At 39.1% G+C, this 14,997-nt stretch overlaps 1 protein-coding gene across 9 annotated transcripts in view; it reads right to left on the reverse strand.

Moving 5' to 3' along the window:
- The window catches only part of RNF17 (ring finger protein 17), a 51,776-nt gene extending 37,572 nt beyond the window's left edge, over window positions 1–14,204 (reverse strand). For 3 of the 9 annotated variants that reach the window (XR_003571346.1, XM_027884825.1, XM_027884802.1), the window contains exons 1-12: window positions 14,172–14,204; window positions 13,522–13,607; window positions 12,798–12,889; window positions 12,096–12,154; window positions 11,047–11,102; window positions 9,648–9,747; window positions 8,484–8,576; window positions 7,017–7,114; window positions 6,086–6,257; window positions 4,683–4,759; window positions 2,556–2,630; window positions 1,442–1,533 (exon numbers count right to left, since the gene is read on the reverse strand). Coding sequence is in view for 8 of the 9 variants with exons in the window: in XM_027884825.1 (XP_027740626.1) it covers window positions 1,442–1,533; window positions 2,556–2,630; window positions 4,683–4,759; window positions 6,086–6,257; window positions 7,017–7,114; window positions 8,484–8,576; window positions 9,648–9,747; window positions 11,047–11,102; window positions 12,096–12,154; window positions 12,798–12,889; window positions 13,522–13,598 (991 nt within the window). In the remaining variant the exon portion in view is untranslated. Of the gene's footprint in view, window positions 1–1,441; window positions 1,534–2,555; window positions 2,631–4,682; window positions 4,760–6,085; window positions 6,258–7,016; window positions 7,115–8,483; window positions 8,577–9,647; window positions 9,748–11,046; window positions 11,103–12,095; window positions 12,155–12,797; window positions 12,890–13,521; window positions 13,608–13,843; window positions 13,880–14,074; window positions 14,094–14,171 lie in introns of those variants that run through there. The other 6 variants (XM_027884846.1, XM_027884836.1, XM_027884855.1 and 3 more) reach the window with 6 other exon arrangements.
- Between the last annotated feature and the right edge of the window lie 793 nt (window positions 14,205–14,997).

Raw genomic sequence — 14,997 nt, forward strand, 5'->3', positions numbered from 1 at the left:
CACTGCTCACAAACTGGCAGCCTGAATTTAAGTAGGTAATTCAGAGTCTGTATTCCAACAGAGAATTAGGAAGTTTCTAGAAAGCAAATTAGAGATTAAGACTCCTATCTTTAAGAATAGGTATATATACTTTTGTACAGTTAATCAGTGTTAATGCATGAAGATAAAGGAATGGTCCAAAGCTAGCGAAGAGATGACCCTATGTAAGACAGTACTTGTAACTAAGCATCCAAATCCTTTGTACTGGAGGTACCTCCATCCACTGGTGATACAAAAGGCAAGTTTCTCTTTCTGAAGCTACTCAAAGGTTGTTAATGGGTCAGAGGGTTTTAGAAGCCAGCAACCCAATTCTTACAGGAGTATTTTACACCACAAAGCTTCCTGCAAAGGGTGGACATCATCATCTAAATTCCACATCAGCTGCATGACTGACCAGAGCACACCAGACACACAGACCTGTAGCATCCTCAAGCAATGCCACCTCTGCACTCATCTCTGAACTCTAACAGATCACAGGCAAAGAAATATAAAGAGTATGAAGGACTATAAAGAGTGTAAAGAGTGCGGCACCTGAAACACTCTGAGCGGGTATGTAGGACTGTGCTTCCAAGTTTAGGAAATGCATCCTTCAGAACAGACGCAAGATCACTCCTGGGCATTTCTACTAGGTAAGATGGTATCTGAATAAAACGTCTGAATGACTTGAACGATTTCACCAACAGGTGCACAAGCTGCTCTGGATCACCCATGGTCACCATCTCTGATGATGTGATGAGTCACCTATCTCATCTTACATGTAGAATCATGAAATCATTACGGTTGGAAAAGACCTCTAAGACCCTGAGCACTTCCTGGACATCAGCTTGGTAGGCTCTGCTGGACTCATTCTAGTAGGACAGTGATTTTTCAGTACTGCAGGGTCCAATACTGGGCACAGCACTCCAGATTCAGTCTCCCAAGAGCCTAACAGAGGGGAAAGATCCCTCCATGGACCTGTTAGCTACACTCTAAGTAGTACAGTCCAGGGAAAAATCTGACAAGCTGAGGAACCTATTTGTTACTCACAGCTAAAGTAGGACAATGGCCTGGGAAAAGATTCAGTAAGCTGAGGCAATTGACAGAAAAGAATTCTCCTGGAGCCAATATCAGAAACTCTGAGGGTGACTGCAACAACCACAAGTCAAAAAAAAGAAAAAAAAAAAATCATCAAGGCAGATACTGAACTCATGACCCCTCTGAGAGAAGCTGTGACAAAATTTTCACTAAGCTAAACAGGACAAAAAAAAAAAAAAGTGCTAGCTCAAAGGAACTTAAATAGACATCATTAAAGCATTTGTATGAACCAAATGTAACTACAAACACACAAAATAATACAAGACACAAAAATAACATCATGCTTGGCAGTGGAACATTGAAAGCATCAGGTACAAAAAAACCTTGCCTTCCAAGTCATCTTCAAGTATTTCCTCTATTATGACATCAGGCACTTCTTCTTGGTCACCGAGGATAAATGTGTCTTGTCCATTATCTTCACTGTATTTGAGAAAAATTTTATTTAAAGACAAATTAATATAATTCAGTCTTTTTCCAGAAAAGCACGAGTCAAAGCAGAAGTTTTATCAAGAACGCATCACTATGTCAAGAAAACACCTCATAAGAGCTAAGAATAAACCATTTTAAGTTTTTGAATACCAAGATAACAAAGAGTGACATGCTTTCTGAAACCTAAAAAGAATTGGCACAGACACAGCACACACTGTTGGGCACAGTTCAAGTGCACGAGCTAGCCCTGCTTAGATGATCAGAACGCACAAGTACAAATACAAACTATTTGAAAAAATGTTAACAGTGTACACTCTTCATCCTGATCTGTAGAACTTTCAAATATTACAGTATGCAATAATCCTTTCTTAATATAGTCAGTTTTATCTACAACTGCTCTCACAGCAATTGTTCTATTTTCTCAAGTTTTTGTCAGACAAAAAAAAATAAAGGGGACTAATAAAATAAAAGCAATTTAGACTGTAAACTGAAGATATTACAATTTCAGTATTGGCTGTTAATTTAAGAGATTTGTTTACATTTACATGAAAGAATTTTCATATGCTTAAGTGATAAACATCTCTATTACACATATTATGAACATGTAGAACACGACACTTTGGGACACAGTTTAGCAGTTGCCTTGGCATTGTTAGGTTTACAGGTGGACTCCATCATCTTAAGGGTCTTTTCCAACTTAAGTGATTCTATGATTGTATCATTACATGCCAAGCAAAGTTGAAGAGTACTCAGTATAAAAAAAATCTGGATAACTTAAGTGATACAGCAAAATATACTTGGGTGAAACACCAAAACCAAAGTGACAGAACTGAAACACAAATTGGACTAAATGGAATGCTGACCTAAGCGTATAAAGTTTCACTTTGATTCAGTATACTCTTAGAATTCCATAAGCATATACAATTTTTTAATTTAATCTCCAATAAATACTTGACCAGTAGAAGAACAGGTAAGTTACCGTACATATCCTCTTTTATAAGAAAAATACTTACTTTTCTGTCATTCCCCATTTAATCTTGCCCAAGTTTTCTAGCGAGGATATAATCTCGTCACTGTTCAGGAACAGGCTCAAGAGAAGAGAATAAGTATTATAGAAGGTGACATGAATACCTAAATCACTCTGACAGTTTGAGACATGGTATTTTTCAGCACAGAAAGATATTAATTACATAGTCTGTTGCATTTCTTCCACTCCTGTGAAGAACAGATTTGGCTGCTCATTTATCTTCCCATTCGTACTTAAAAATTCTCTTGCCTTTTGCATTCTCCCTCATGCACAAAGTACTGCAACATTCACTTACTGTTTTCATACTTGTACTCAGTTTGGTTCAATAATTATTCTGCACAGAGAGAAAGAATTTTCTTTTCTTCCTGAATGAAACTGTAACTAAAGTCCAAAATGTATGTTTCTCTTTATTGTTACACTATTAACTATTTTCTTTAGCAGTGAAAAGTGCTCAAGCCTTTACATTTAGGCTAATAGAATTGTAAATATAATTTCACTCAAATCCTTAGCTTGGTCATCCAGTTTTAAAAACTGATAGCTTATGAAAACTGAATTGTAAACAGTACCGAACATCCACCTGTGCTTCCCTCTCACCACCCTTTCAGGAATGCACCTACTTTTGGTTCTGCAACATTTTAGTTTTCTTCTAAGTTGGGAGAGGCTGCCCTTGTGCATTGCAATAGACTCCTGTGAAATTTGGATTCATCAATGACATTGTCTTTAAAGTAGTGACTTGGTAGGTTGGGCCTAAGTTTGGTAGAAGACCATTTTCAAGACTTCTTTATCCACATGCTAACTGAAGAACTCAAGGTGATAGAAGTCATCCTAATTTTTGTCTAGCATTGGAAAAAGCTGCCCAGAGAAGTGGTTGAGTCACCATCCCTAGAGGCATTTGACTAGGAGAGCTGGGGATCTTCAGCCTGGAGAGGAGAGGGTACTGGGGAAGACCTTATAGCACCTTCCAGAAAGGATCACACAGATTTTCTGATGGGGGCTGTTGCAGTCAGAGAAGGGTAACTGTTTTAAACTAAGACAGCGCAGATTCATACCAGATGTGAAGTTTTTTTACAGCAAGAGTGGGTAAACACTGGAACAGGTTGCCCAGAAAGGTGGTAGGTGCCACATCCCTGGAAAGGTTCAAGGTCAAGCTGGATGGGGCTCTGAGCAACATGATCCCATTGAGGATGTCTTTGCTTGCTGGAGTTTTGGACTACATGACCTTCAAAGGCCCCTTCCAACCCAAACCATTCCGTGATTTAAAAGACATGTAGACCTTATACTCAGCAACACAGTAAAGGTGAACTTGGTTTGGTTAGGTTAATGGTTGGACTCACCGATCTTATGTGTCTTTTCCAACCTAAATGATTCCAGGATTGTACAATAATTGCTCATGCATGCAAGTAATCAACTTTGAGCTACATTTCCCTGTGCCAGTCAGAATCTGATGGCACATCCTCACTCTATTCCCCAGAGTGATTCCATGTCCTGACATGGAACAGGATCCCAAAGATGTTCCAAACTAGCACAATCTTTGTTCTGTCCCTCCTTCACTGTTTGCAAATGTGGACTTTAATGCAGCACTCTGACCAGTCTTACGATCAAAAGTTGCCTAGGGTCAGGTGTACCACAGCCATGACCTATTTTCTTCCTCAGTGCTGGAACAGAAATATCTGTCACTTCCAGGGAGGTCTGCATGGCAACTGGGATTTTTCAGAGATTTCTTCAGACATCAGTACCCCAAAAAAAGCATATAAATGTTTCTTAAAGGTCAGAAATTGAGTACTTAAAAGAAAAAAAAGCTGTTATTCCCCCAATTTATTTCTACTTATAATGGAAGGAGAAAGTTTTTTTAAAGTGGCAGAAATATGTCAAGAAGTTTTAAAATGCATGTGTATTTGTTTACATGGCAGCAAATCATACATGCTTTCTCCCTGATGCCTCAGATGAAGGCTATTGCATAGTTAGTGAGGAGTTCATACTGATGTCTGAAGTAGTAGTTTTTCAGTAAACTCCAAGTGAAGAAGCTCAATCTCTGCTGTTTAGCTGTTACATGAATATTTTTTGTAATTAACATAACTAGTACATCCCAATATCTCCTACTTCAGTCATTTACCTTGAAAATATTTTTTCCTTCAAACTCTTCACTCTTGAGAGCTCAGCCTCAACTGGCAACTTTAAGTCATAAATAACCTGAAATTAAGAAATACAATCTTAGGTTCCATTATACAGAAAGCAGGTTACATAGGTTCCCATGATGTACACCATGACAAAGCCAGAACACGACACCTTAAATTTTACGGAAAAAAACCAAACGGTTTAGCTGATAGACAACTCTCAAATAGTTCTTACCTTGCTAAGAACTAATGGCTGTTATTCTGTAATGCTAGCACGTAAGCACAAGTAGAAATCAGACACCCCTTTTGTTTCAAACAGGAAGAAAGTGATTTCTAAGTAAGAAGACAGTGGTGGGTGCCAGTTCCAAAAAGATCACACTGGGTAAGATGGAAGCAAATGACAGGAAAAAAAAAAAAAAAAAGAAGGGATTAGACTTCTGTGTCAGATGAGTCAGTTTCTTCATATGGAAAATGATGAATGGATGCAGGGCACATGACTTTGAAAAGCACACTTTCAAGAAGAACGTTGAAACCAATTATTCCTTCCTTCTCTCAACACAAGAGCTATAAAGGTTCCAAATGAAAGAACTGGGTGGCACATTTTGAAAGAACAGAGGGAGCTATTTTATGTACACCTCATTTTAAATAGTAAAATGTGGATCTCACTGCCACATATGAACACATACATATAATATAATGCACGTATGTACACACTCATGCACACTGCCACAAGCTTTACAAAGACATTCAAGAAAGTACTACGCAAGCTTAGGACAGAAGGTGGTAATATCTGTTCAGTGTAATGACCCTGATGTATCTTGGTGATTCTAAAATTGTTAACCTTCAACTTCCTATACTCACTAAATGCCCAGTTTTCTTAGATGCTTCCCCCAGCATTTTTTTCCTCTTTGTTGTCAGAGACAGGAGACTTCACAGGACAGATCTTTGGTCTGATACAGCATGGCAGGTAGCACAGGCTTCTATGAACAGCAGATATGATGGGGAGGAGGAATGAAAGTAAAGGCCTGGGACCAAGAGGGTCAGGAGAGTGTGGCTATTAATTCTGGAGCAGTTCTGTGAGAAGATTCGAGAGCTCTGGAATGGAAAAGATTTGACAGACTTCTGAAGTGATGAAAACATCACCCTTTCACTGATCAGTACTGTGTCACAGTGTTCCTGTCTTCCCCCTCCATCTGTTGTTTCAGACAGCATACTCTTCACAAGGCAAGAACCACCTTTCTTGCATCACATCAGTCACCAGATGTGTAAAGGTGGGGTAAGAATACAATACTGCAAAAACATCAGTATTGAAGTCAGCAAACCAGGATCACAGAAACTTTCAATACAATTTTGAATGTATTCCTTGAAAATAAATTATTTTGCAGTACAAGAATGTAAGTACCTTAGAGAGATCACAACAGTTTCTTCGAAAATGTGAGAATTTTAATTCCTTTGCAGTCCTAATGGCACGAATCAAGTGCTTTTTTTTCTCTTCAATGACTTCTTTGGCTTTTGCAATACTAGCACTGTAGCTGTTGATGTTCTCCATCAATTCTGCAAACAATTTCCTTCTCCTGTATTAAAAACATTACTTTTCAGAATTTAATATGCATTCAGCTGTACAGATTCAAACAAATTGTAATACACAACTACCAATCATACCACAAAGCGGATACATCTCACATACCAGATCATCTTCCCCAAGCAGAAGCATGGGACACATTCTCCATAACTGGAGGAATCACAAAAGAGTTTACACTGAAAAGTCACTTTTTTAGAGAAATATTTTTTTTATCAAATGTTAGAAGTACTCTCCCATTTAAGCCTCCTGATATTTCCAAACACATTCAGCCAGATCCCCCACTCAGAGGCTCTTTTAATAACCTAAGCTTTGACGTGTCTCTCTCCCTTAAATCTGAAAATACAAATATTTTTGAAAATAAGAAAATGAAGTGTCCCTGGGTTTCTAGCAGCTTGAAAATTTGCAGAAAGTTAACTGAAAAAACCAAAGTTATTCCTGCTGTTAAACTGATCCTCCACTAATGACGGTATTAAAAATACCTTCAAAATGGAGCTTTTAAAGAAAATTAACATTATGACTATTTTTTCTTAAAGAGTAGAGGCTGCATAAGTTAGTGTTTTCCAACCATGCAAACCACCTTCAAGATGCCACAACGAAAGGGCAAAAACACTGCGCAAAAATTAAAACACAGGTTTTATGAAATAATGCTACAAGAGACTAAAATTTTGTTAAGAATTCTTCTACCTGAATTAGAAACAAGTTCTTAATAAAAGTAGCTCACCCGTGCTAAACTACAAAACTAAATTACTACCTTGAGAGGAGAGTAATAAGTTCATCAAGAGTTTTATCTGCAGCTTCTGTAACTTTGTCTCTTTCGTGCTTCATTTTCAGCTCCAAGCATTCCAGCATCTATTTTGTTTGGTATGAAGAAACATGCATTTATTATTTCATTATTCATGACTTTATTCTCACACGACTTTTTTTAAAATTCAGAACAGAAGTAATGAACAGTAAGAGGGTAATCAATACTCCACAGAAAGAGTGACACTTAAACCACTTACAGCCCATTACAGCTCTTTGTTTTCTCTGATTTCAAGTTACCTGACACTGTTTGGAACCTCCTCAACTGAACCACTTCAGTCTATATGAGGCAAGAAACAGGCAGATCTTGGGCCCACTGCCTCACTTTCCTTACTTGACATTCCAGCATAGCACCAAACACAGAAAACCAGCATGCTGAGATTTCTACTGTTTTTTAAAGCTCGCTGTGAGCATAAAGTGAAAATAAACTCCTCCTCTGGCTAAACATCAGTTTTGTCACTATAGTTACATTTAATGAAGAGACTACGGAAAAAAATATGCAACACTGCTTTGGCAATTCCAATCTTTGTTGAAAAGCTGTTTCAAGACCACTGTTGCGCTCTTGAGTTCTATATACTAAAGCCGCTGAAATGGTACATTTTTACAAGATTCTATTAGTGTATCAGTAGGAATTCAACATAGCTTTGTTTAACAGACAGACTGGCCACTGCAACAAAGTAAGTTAGAAAGGGAACGGAGAACAGGTTTTTAAAACATGATTCCTAGAATGAAGCTTTTGAATCATTAAATACTTACATATACCCATGTCTCTTACAATACAAATAAAATGTAAATAAGTGACAAAGACAGAACTGCAAGTTTTTCTACAGCACATTTAATATGAGTTAAAGTTGAAATAATTATCATTAATGAAGTTCAAAAGTGACTCTAAATCTAGTAACAGCATTATCTGGTATTTCAGGATTCTTCCTATGTTTTATACTGTGCTAAAAATGTATTACTTGATTTACATGTTTTTGCATATTCTGCCCGTTACCTTTTTTATTCCTGTTGCCCTATAATTTCTTTTCTGCCTTTAAATCCAGAAAAAAGCAAAGTAGAAAGTTAGCATAGTTGTTAGAGCAAACCCAAATGCCGAATTTTACCCTGATCCGAGGAAATACAGACTTAGTATTTAAAGACTGGTTTCATGTGGTTCTGCTAAATATTTGTATTGACCTATTAACTTTAAATTACCTTGTGTACTCCTTTACAGACTACTCCTCCAGGCTGAAGCTTGGAGTTTAGGGCTGTATATTCACAGAAATAGCATGAACAGTTGAAGGACTAAAGAGATACCAGAACAAAAGCAGTAAAAGCACATTTAAATAGCATGTTGAAGTGTGCCTACTCGTAACAACATCCTTCAATAAAGGATATGATTACCTATTTCATGATTTATTTGATTTTCACCCACCTTGTCTGCTTCATGGAAGTGGCCAAGATTACAAACAGCTATACACAAAGCTTCCTCAATATCTTGTCCAGTGTTCTCCTGAGGAAAGATTTGCTAATGAACACAAAGTTGCTCGTATGACTAAAAGACAAGATGGTCTGTAACCATTTGCCATTCTCATAGAGGCATTTGTGGATGACAGATGCATGTTAATACTCTGAGCAAGCCTATAGTCACCAACAAGCCCAAAATACTTAGTGCACCTGAATTTCACTGAGAATATTTACATTATAGTATTTACAAAACAGGTTCTAGAGCTGTGTTCTAAATACACATAATTTACTTGTGTAATCACACACAAAATGACAGGTACATAAAAGAAATGCAAAATAAAGTTATAATACAGAGGACAAAAAACATGGAAGACTGAAGAATGGGAATACTGCAGTCTAGGAAAAAGTAAAATGTTAAGGAATATCATTTGGGGAAAAAAACCCAAACCAAAACCATAGTAAGCACCCAGTACTATGCTGATGCAAGACAACCGTTTTCAAACTTTAATGGGCACTACAACAAAACCACCTAAGAAACCATGACAGACATCTGCAAGTTATGATTCTTTCAAGATCAGTGTAGAGGACAACCTCCACAGAAGAAAATATGACTGGCATTGGATATATCATTCCTTTCCCGTTTACTCTTGTAATTTTAAAATATCCACAACATTAGCTCCCCTGGCCTAAAACTTCATTCAGAAAGATCAGGTTAGGAAATTTAATAGAATGTTTAAAAAGATACCTTCATTCAACAACCTTTTTGCCCTGAAATACTGCTCTAAGGAGGTATGCATGAGCCATGCAGTCATCTCAAACACTAAAAAAGAAGTCCCAAACCCAATATTGTAAAGCATGGGACACCATAAGAAAAGCCACATTCAAAACACATATTTTCACAGCCAGCTGAATACAACTAACACTCTTCAGCTAGGATCCCACTCAGAGATTTGAGCTGCACTCATTTTGTCAAGTTATTTAACACTGTAGTTGCACATCAGTTCAATGACAAGATGGAATAATAGCACATAAACTATTAAAGGTGGCAGAGGTTTGTGCTTTAAGAAGTGCAGTATTAACCACGCATACACAAAACCCAGTGAGAATATAAGGAAATTCTGCGTTAACGCACCATGTCAGCTGATGGAGTTGGAGCTGGTTCATCTCTCAGCCCATAATTTGAAGAAAACAGGCGATGAACGGTTTTCTCTTCAGTACTGTGACTGAAGGGCCTGCAAACCAAAATCCTTTAAGGAAAAAAACTACGCATTTTAAATAAAATATCAAACTTTGTATAAATACTTTACACACATGAGTATTTCAAAATTTGTCATTAAATACATTCACACCTGTTTTTGAAACAGTTTAAACTGACACTGATATTCAGCAGATATCGCACTTCTCAAAAAATTTGCTACTAGAATCCTCTTAAAAGTAACTATTTTTCATTTTACAATTTTATGCAGGGCTAAACAAAACTTTAATAGTTAGTAGCGATTCTTATCCTCAGTGAGAGTAATTCCACATCTATTGACGTTCCAGGATTAATTTCTCATTTGTTGCCCAAACCTTTTCTTCTCAGATAGCGATTGTGCTGTTAAAATCTTTGGAATATACGACATGATATCAAAACCATCTACTGGCAACCTCTTAGGAAGGCTATTAAATTCAGTTGTATGATCACCCATGCTTGCTCTTCTGCAACAGCTGACAAGACTTGCACAAAAACATAAAAGCAGCCTCATTCCAGGAAGGAAGCATTGTGTTGTTCTTCCTGTGTTCATTTCGTCCCTTCTGACAGGCTAAGATCTTGAGAGCACTGCTGCAGAGGTCAACAGCCATATATGAAATCCTGAGTTTCTATTCCACTTTGGGCAAGGTTAGCAATGCACGTTTCGTGTGTCAAACTTATCTTCTAAGTTTCCTACATCCTCCTTTCAGAACAGGTCCTTTATGGAACACATCTGAAAGCATTATTTGGGACTATCCTCTGTTGTACAAACATTAGTGTCCACAGCAATAGCAGTGGAGGGAAAGACACCCGGTTTAAGACCTCTTTCAGGTTCACATCGACTCGACAATTAAGCAAGTGAATGTACTTTAGACATGACACCACAACAAAACATCGCTGGCATCGATCTTTTTATAGTTGTGACTGGTTACCTAAGCAGAAGGTGCAGTGGTATCAGTAGGGGGCGGGGGAAGGAGGCGTTTTAATGCTACAGTCATTGCTACCACAGCCCGGCATTTCTCTCCCGCTGAACACTTATCAACGATTTACCACGGTGCTTAAAGTTTTCACACGTTTTCAAGCCAAACCAATTTGTTTCTTGTTGCCTCTCAATGAAACCGTATTTGTACTCAATGTGCTCCCATAGAATTAGACAACCATGCTGAGTACACATTAGTAAAGTTTAAAGAACATAAAAAAAAAAATTGAGCCCAACAAAAACGTCGAGAAATGTTTACCTGGTCAAGTCGCCTCACAGTCTGACAGCTAAATACATAAAAAAAGTTTAATAAAGGTTTACCTTGCTGCTGTTTCTGAGTTGCCACCACAAAGCCCAAATTTAAAGTAAGTTCTGGTCTAGATTCAAAGAGAAAAAGGTAGCAAGTTCAAATACAGGGTTACAGTCAAGTCCCAGGAAAAAATGCTCTATAAACCTGCTTTCGCCTTCAGTACCCATCCCTGCCCCCTATTTCACTTAGATCAATCTTCAAAACAAGAGCTATTAAATTGTGCAAGGGGAGATCTAAGGAAAGAGCTTCCAAGCACAAGTTCTGCAGCCATTAAGTGCACCTCTGTTATAAATAAAAAGCACTCCTAGTAAAAGGAATCTCGATTTCCTGTTTGCTCTTAGTATTTTACCCACTAGTATGCAAAATTTGTAATATTGCATTACTGAACCAGACTCTAGAAATGACTTTTGCAATAAAGTTTAACTGCAGGGTTTAAATGCCAGAGATTTGACTCATCTGTATTTTGCAATAAATGTTAAATCTGAATTTCCTAAACCAAAAATTCTGGCCACACTCTAGCTTTTGCATAAATTTTAAAAAAAAAAGCACCTACTATTTGTCCAAAATACAGATTTCTGTGAAACAAATGGCATTAGCATGTTATCACATAGACTCACATGCATTTTATTTCTAACACAGACTCACTCTACATTTTTTCAATGTAGAAACAGAAATACATTCATAACTCACGTATTCCTGGGCAGAGTGAAACTGTATTTTCTTTAAAAGAAATCTTTATGTGGGAGCTGATGAAGTGTTCATATGCATCAGCTGCTTTCTCGTACATTGTGTGCAGACAAGAGGGTGGAACAGAGATGGCAACATGGGGCACTAATTAGAAATATGAAAAAACACCTTCCTAAAGCCAGGCTTTGGACGTCCCATGTGCACTACACAACACCACTGCACAACGAGAAATGCTGGGCAAGTAGGTGGTCAGAGTGCAGACCCTTAGCTCAGAGGGCACCTGAGCTTACTTTAATCACACTCAAGATCCTGTAACATCACTATTTCAAACCGCCACAGTGACTACTGAACAGAAAGCTTTAGATCAACTTACTTCTGTAGAAGAGAAGCAAAAAAAATCAGTGTCTTCATCCTTCACATCACCATGCAATGCTGTAAAAGCAAGCACAGGGCATCCTAATCCATGAGGTAACATGAATACACGATCGCAGGAGTAGTCTCCTAGATAGCATTCATCAAGTCAACAGGAATCAGAGCACTGACTTTTTTACTGACAGAATTTGAAAGCTAGGAATAAAACTCCAGATATACAGATACAGAAACTATCTGGGAATTACAAGCCTGAGTTGCATGTAATGATTAGGGTATTATCTGCATCATTAGCTGTATTATGTTGCTGCTACATTCAGGACAGGTTAAGCACAAAGGAGGCAAAAAGAAATCACACATTTAAAAAGTGTGCCTAAGGTAGAAGAAAAAAATTGTTTCATAAAGCACACATAAATACTATGTACTCAACAAAATTTTGGAAAAAAGCTACTCATGCACAAAATTCCACAAAAATTAGGTTTGCTTTAGAACAAACTTGTCAAGAGCTTTGTCCAGAAAAATAGCAGGAGAGGAAGCAAAAGGCATTGATTGTTCTTCTTAACTACCTGAAATTCATTAAATAAACAATGTGTTATTCAAATGTGGCAGCACATCTTCTGCCCTTAACAGACCACTTAAAATGCAAAATAATAGTAAACAGTGCATACAAAAAGCCTGCTGGAAACGAAAGCTCCAAAAGCCTCACCTTCCACATTCAGAGCTTTTGACAAATGGCACAAATCACTGTTTGTCTGATTTGGTTCTGTAAAATCCTCTTCTAATAGCTTAGGAGATTGCCTTCAGAGGTAAAAGCAAAGATTTAAGATCAGGGATATCAATGAAAAAAGAATTTTGACTTTCAGCTCTCTTAGAACTAAGCTTGCCCACTTTTACCAAAAGGCATTATGAAGAAAGTGCAGTTAACCAAACACACACACATCACACAGCAATAAATTTTTTATCGTCTTAACTGGAGAGGTACTTTAGCTCTATGATACTGAATTCATTATACATAAAAGTAGTACTACAGCTTCTCTGTATCTGGTATTTCAAATAACTAGAAACAGCGCTAATAAATACAATCAGTTTTAATTATAATCATCGTAATTATTTAACTAAAAATATACTGAATAGATTAACAGCGATTTAATTACTTGTAAAAATACATTCAGATCAGTGTGATGCATTAGTAGCCTAATAAGTCGTTATTCAACAAGTTGCAACTAAAATTTTTTTTTTTTCCCGTGAACCTACTACAAATGCCAAAACTTTTCACAACCTGTGCAGTTTACTCACATACATTAAAAAAAAAAAGACTCACTTCCAATTCTGCAAAATACAACCATTATTTTCTGCATTTTCTCAATTCTAGTTTCTGACAAATGTACAGTCAGAACTTTTAAAGCCACTAATCTCAAAAACTCACATACCTCACAGTTTTCATTTTTCTTCTCTTAAGTTCTTTATTACTGTCATCCAACGAGCAGAATTCTTTCTTTCTATTCATGGCGTCTGACTTTGGGGGGGGGAAAAAAGCGCGACAAATTCTCTATAACATAACCGAGTTCATCACTTGAGCCAGCATTACAGATTCACATCACTTTGCAAGGTGCAAAAGGAAAGAGACGGACACAACAATCATAAAGGCATACATACGCTAGTTTTTTCTTGAGGAGGAGATCTTTTAAACGCAACACCGCAACAGAAGAGTGGTCTGCCTCGCACTACTCAGCTCCTCCACCCCAAACTTACCACTCCTGGTGTTCAAACCTCCTTCCCCGAGCACGTATGCCCCGAAGGGTGACTTCTTACCGCAGCATCTCCACGGTGCAGAACCACGCCCTGCCCTCAACCCACCGCGTCTGCTAGCCCCAGCTCTTGTCCCTAAGGACTGCTGCTATCTGGCCACTTGGCTTGCCCTTCTAGATTTACTTAGACCCGAGCACCTTTGCCGTCTTCGCCTCCCCTTTCCTACTGTCTTACCCTCTTTTCCTCCTTTCCCGCTCTTATCGCTTTTTTTTTTTTTCCCCTTTTTTTCTTCCCCCCCCCTGCCCCGAGGGGGTGGCGGAGCGGGACGTACCGCGCAGGGACACTCCCAGCCGGGCCCGGCCGAGCGCCGACGGCGAACACGCGGCCTCACGGAGCCCCTCGCGCGCCAAAGCAGCCGCCCAATCGGGGCCCTTTTCAGCGCGGCCGCAGCCAATCAGGGCCGGGCGGGAGGGGCGGCGCGGCTCTTGCCGCGGGCGCTGCCCGGGCCGCTCCCTCCGCGCTGTGCCGGGGGAGCTGAGGGCGCTCCTTCAAGGGAGCGCGTTCCCGGGGTGCGGGGCTGTGGCTGCGGCCAGCAAGCGAGTGCCACGCAGCCGCTCACTCACTCACTCAGCCGCCAAAAGGATCGAGTAGAAAATCGGGAGGGTAAAGCCCAGAAAACTGCGTTGATTCGCAGTTTAACAGGGAAAGCAAAACACGTGCGCACAAGCAAAGCGAGGCAGGGAATTAATTCAGTGGTTCCCGTGGGTAGGCAGGCGTTCAGCCTTCTGCAGGAGAGCAGGACCCCCTGGCACGCAGTGTTTACTTTACAAATGCCAGCAGTCCAAACGACCCCCCTCTTTGTTCTTCTTTCCTCCACTTTATATACTGAGCACGATGTCACACGGTGTGAAATATCCCTTTGGTCCGTTTGGGGTCACCTGATCTTGTTGTGTCTCCTCCGAACTTCCAGTGCACCCCCAGCCTCCTCGCCGGCGTGGCAGTACAAAAAGCACAAAAGGCCTCAACTCTGTCTAAGCACTGCTGAGCCATAACAAAAACATCTCCATATTACCAACACTCAGTTCAGCACAAATCCAAAACAGCCCCATGCCAGCCATAGTGGTGAAGGAAATCAACTCTACCCCAGCCAAAACCAG

Source organism: Empidonax traillii, unplaced genomic scaffold, assembly GCF_003031625.1.
Source record: "Empidonax traillii isolate 1590-97213 ecotype Southwest subspecies unplaced genomic scaffold, ASM303162v1 scaffold9:size3134949, whole genome shotgun sequence".
Classification (NCBI taxonomy): domain Eukaryota; kingdom Metazoa; phylum Chordata; class Aves; order Passeriformes; family Tyrannidae; genus Empidonax; species Empidonax traillii.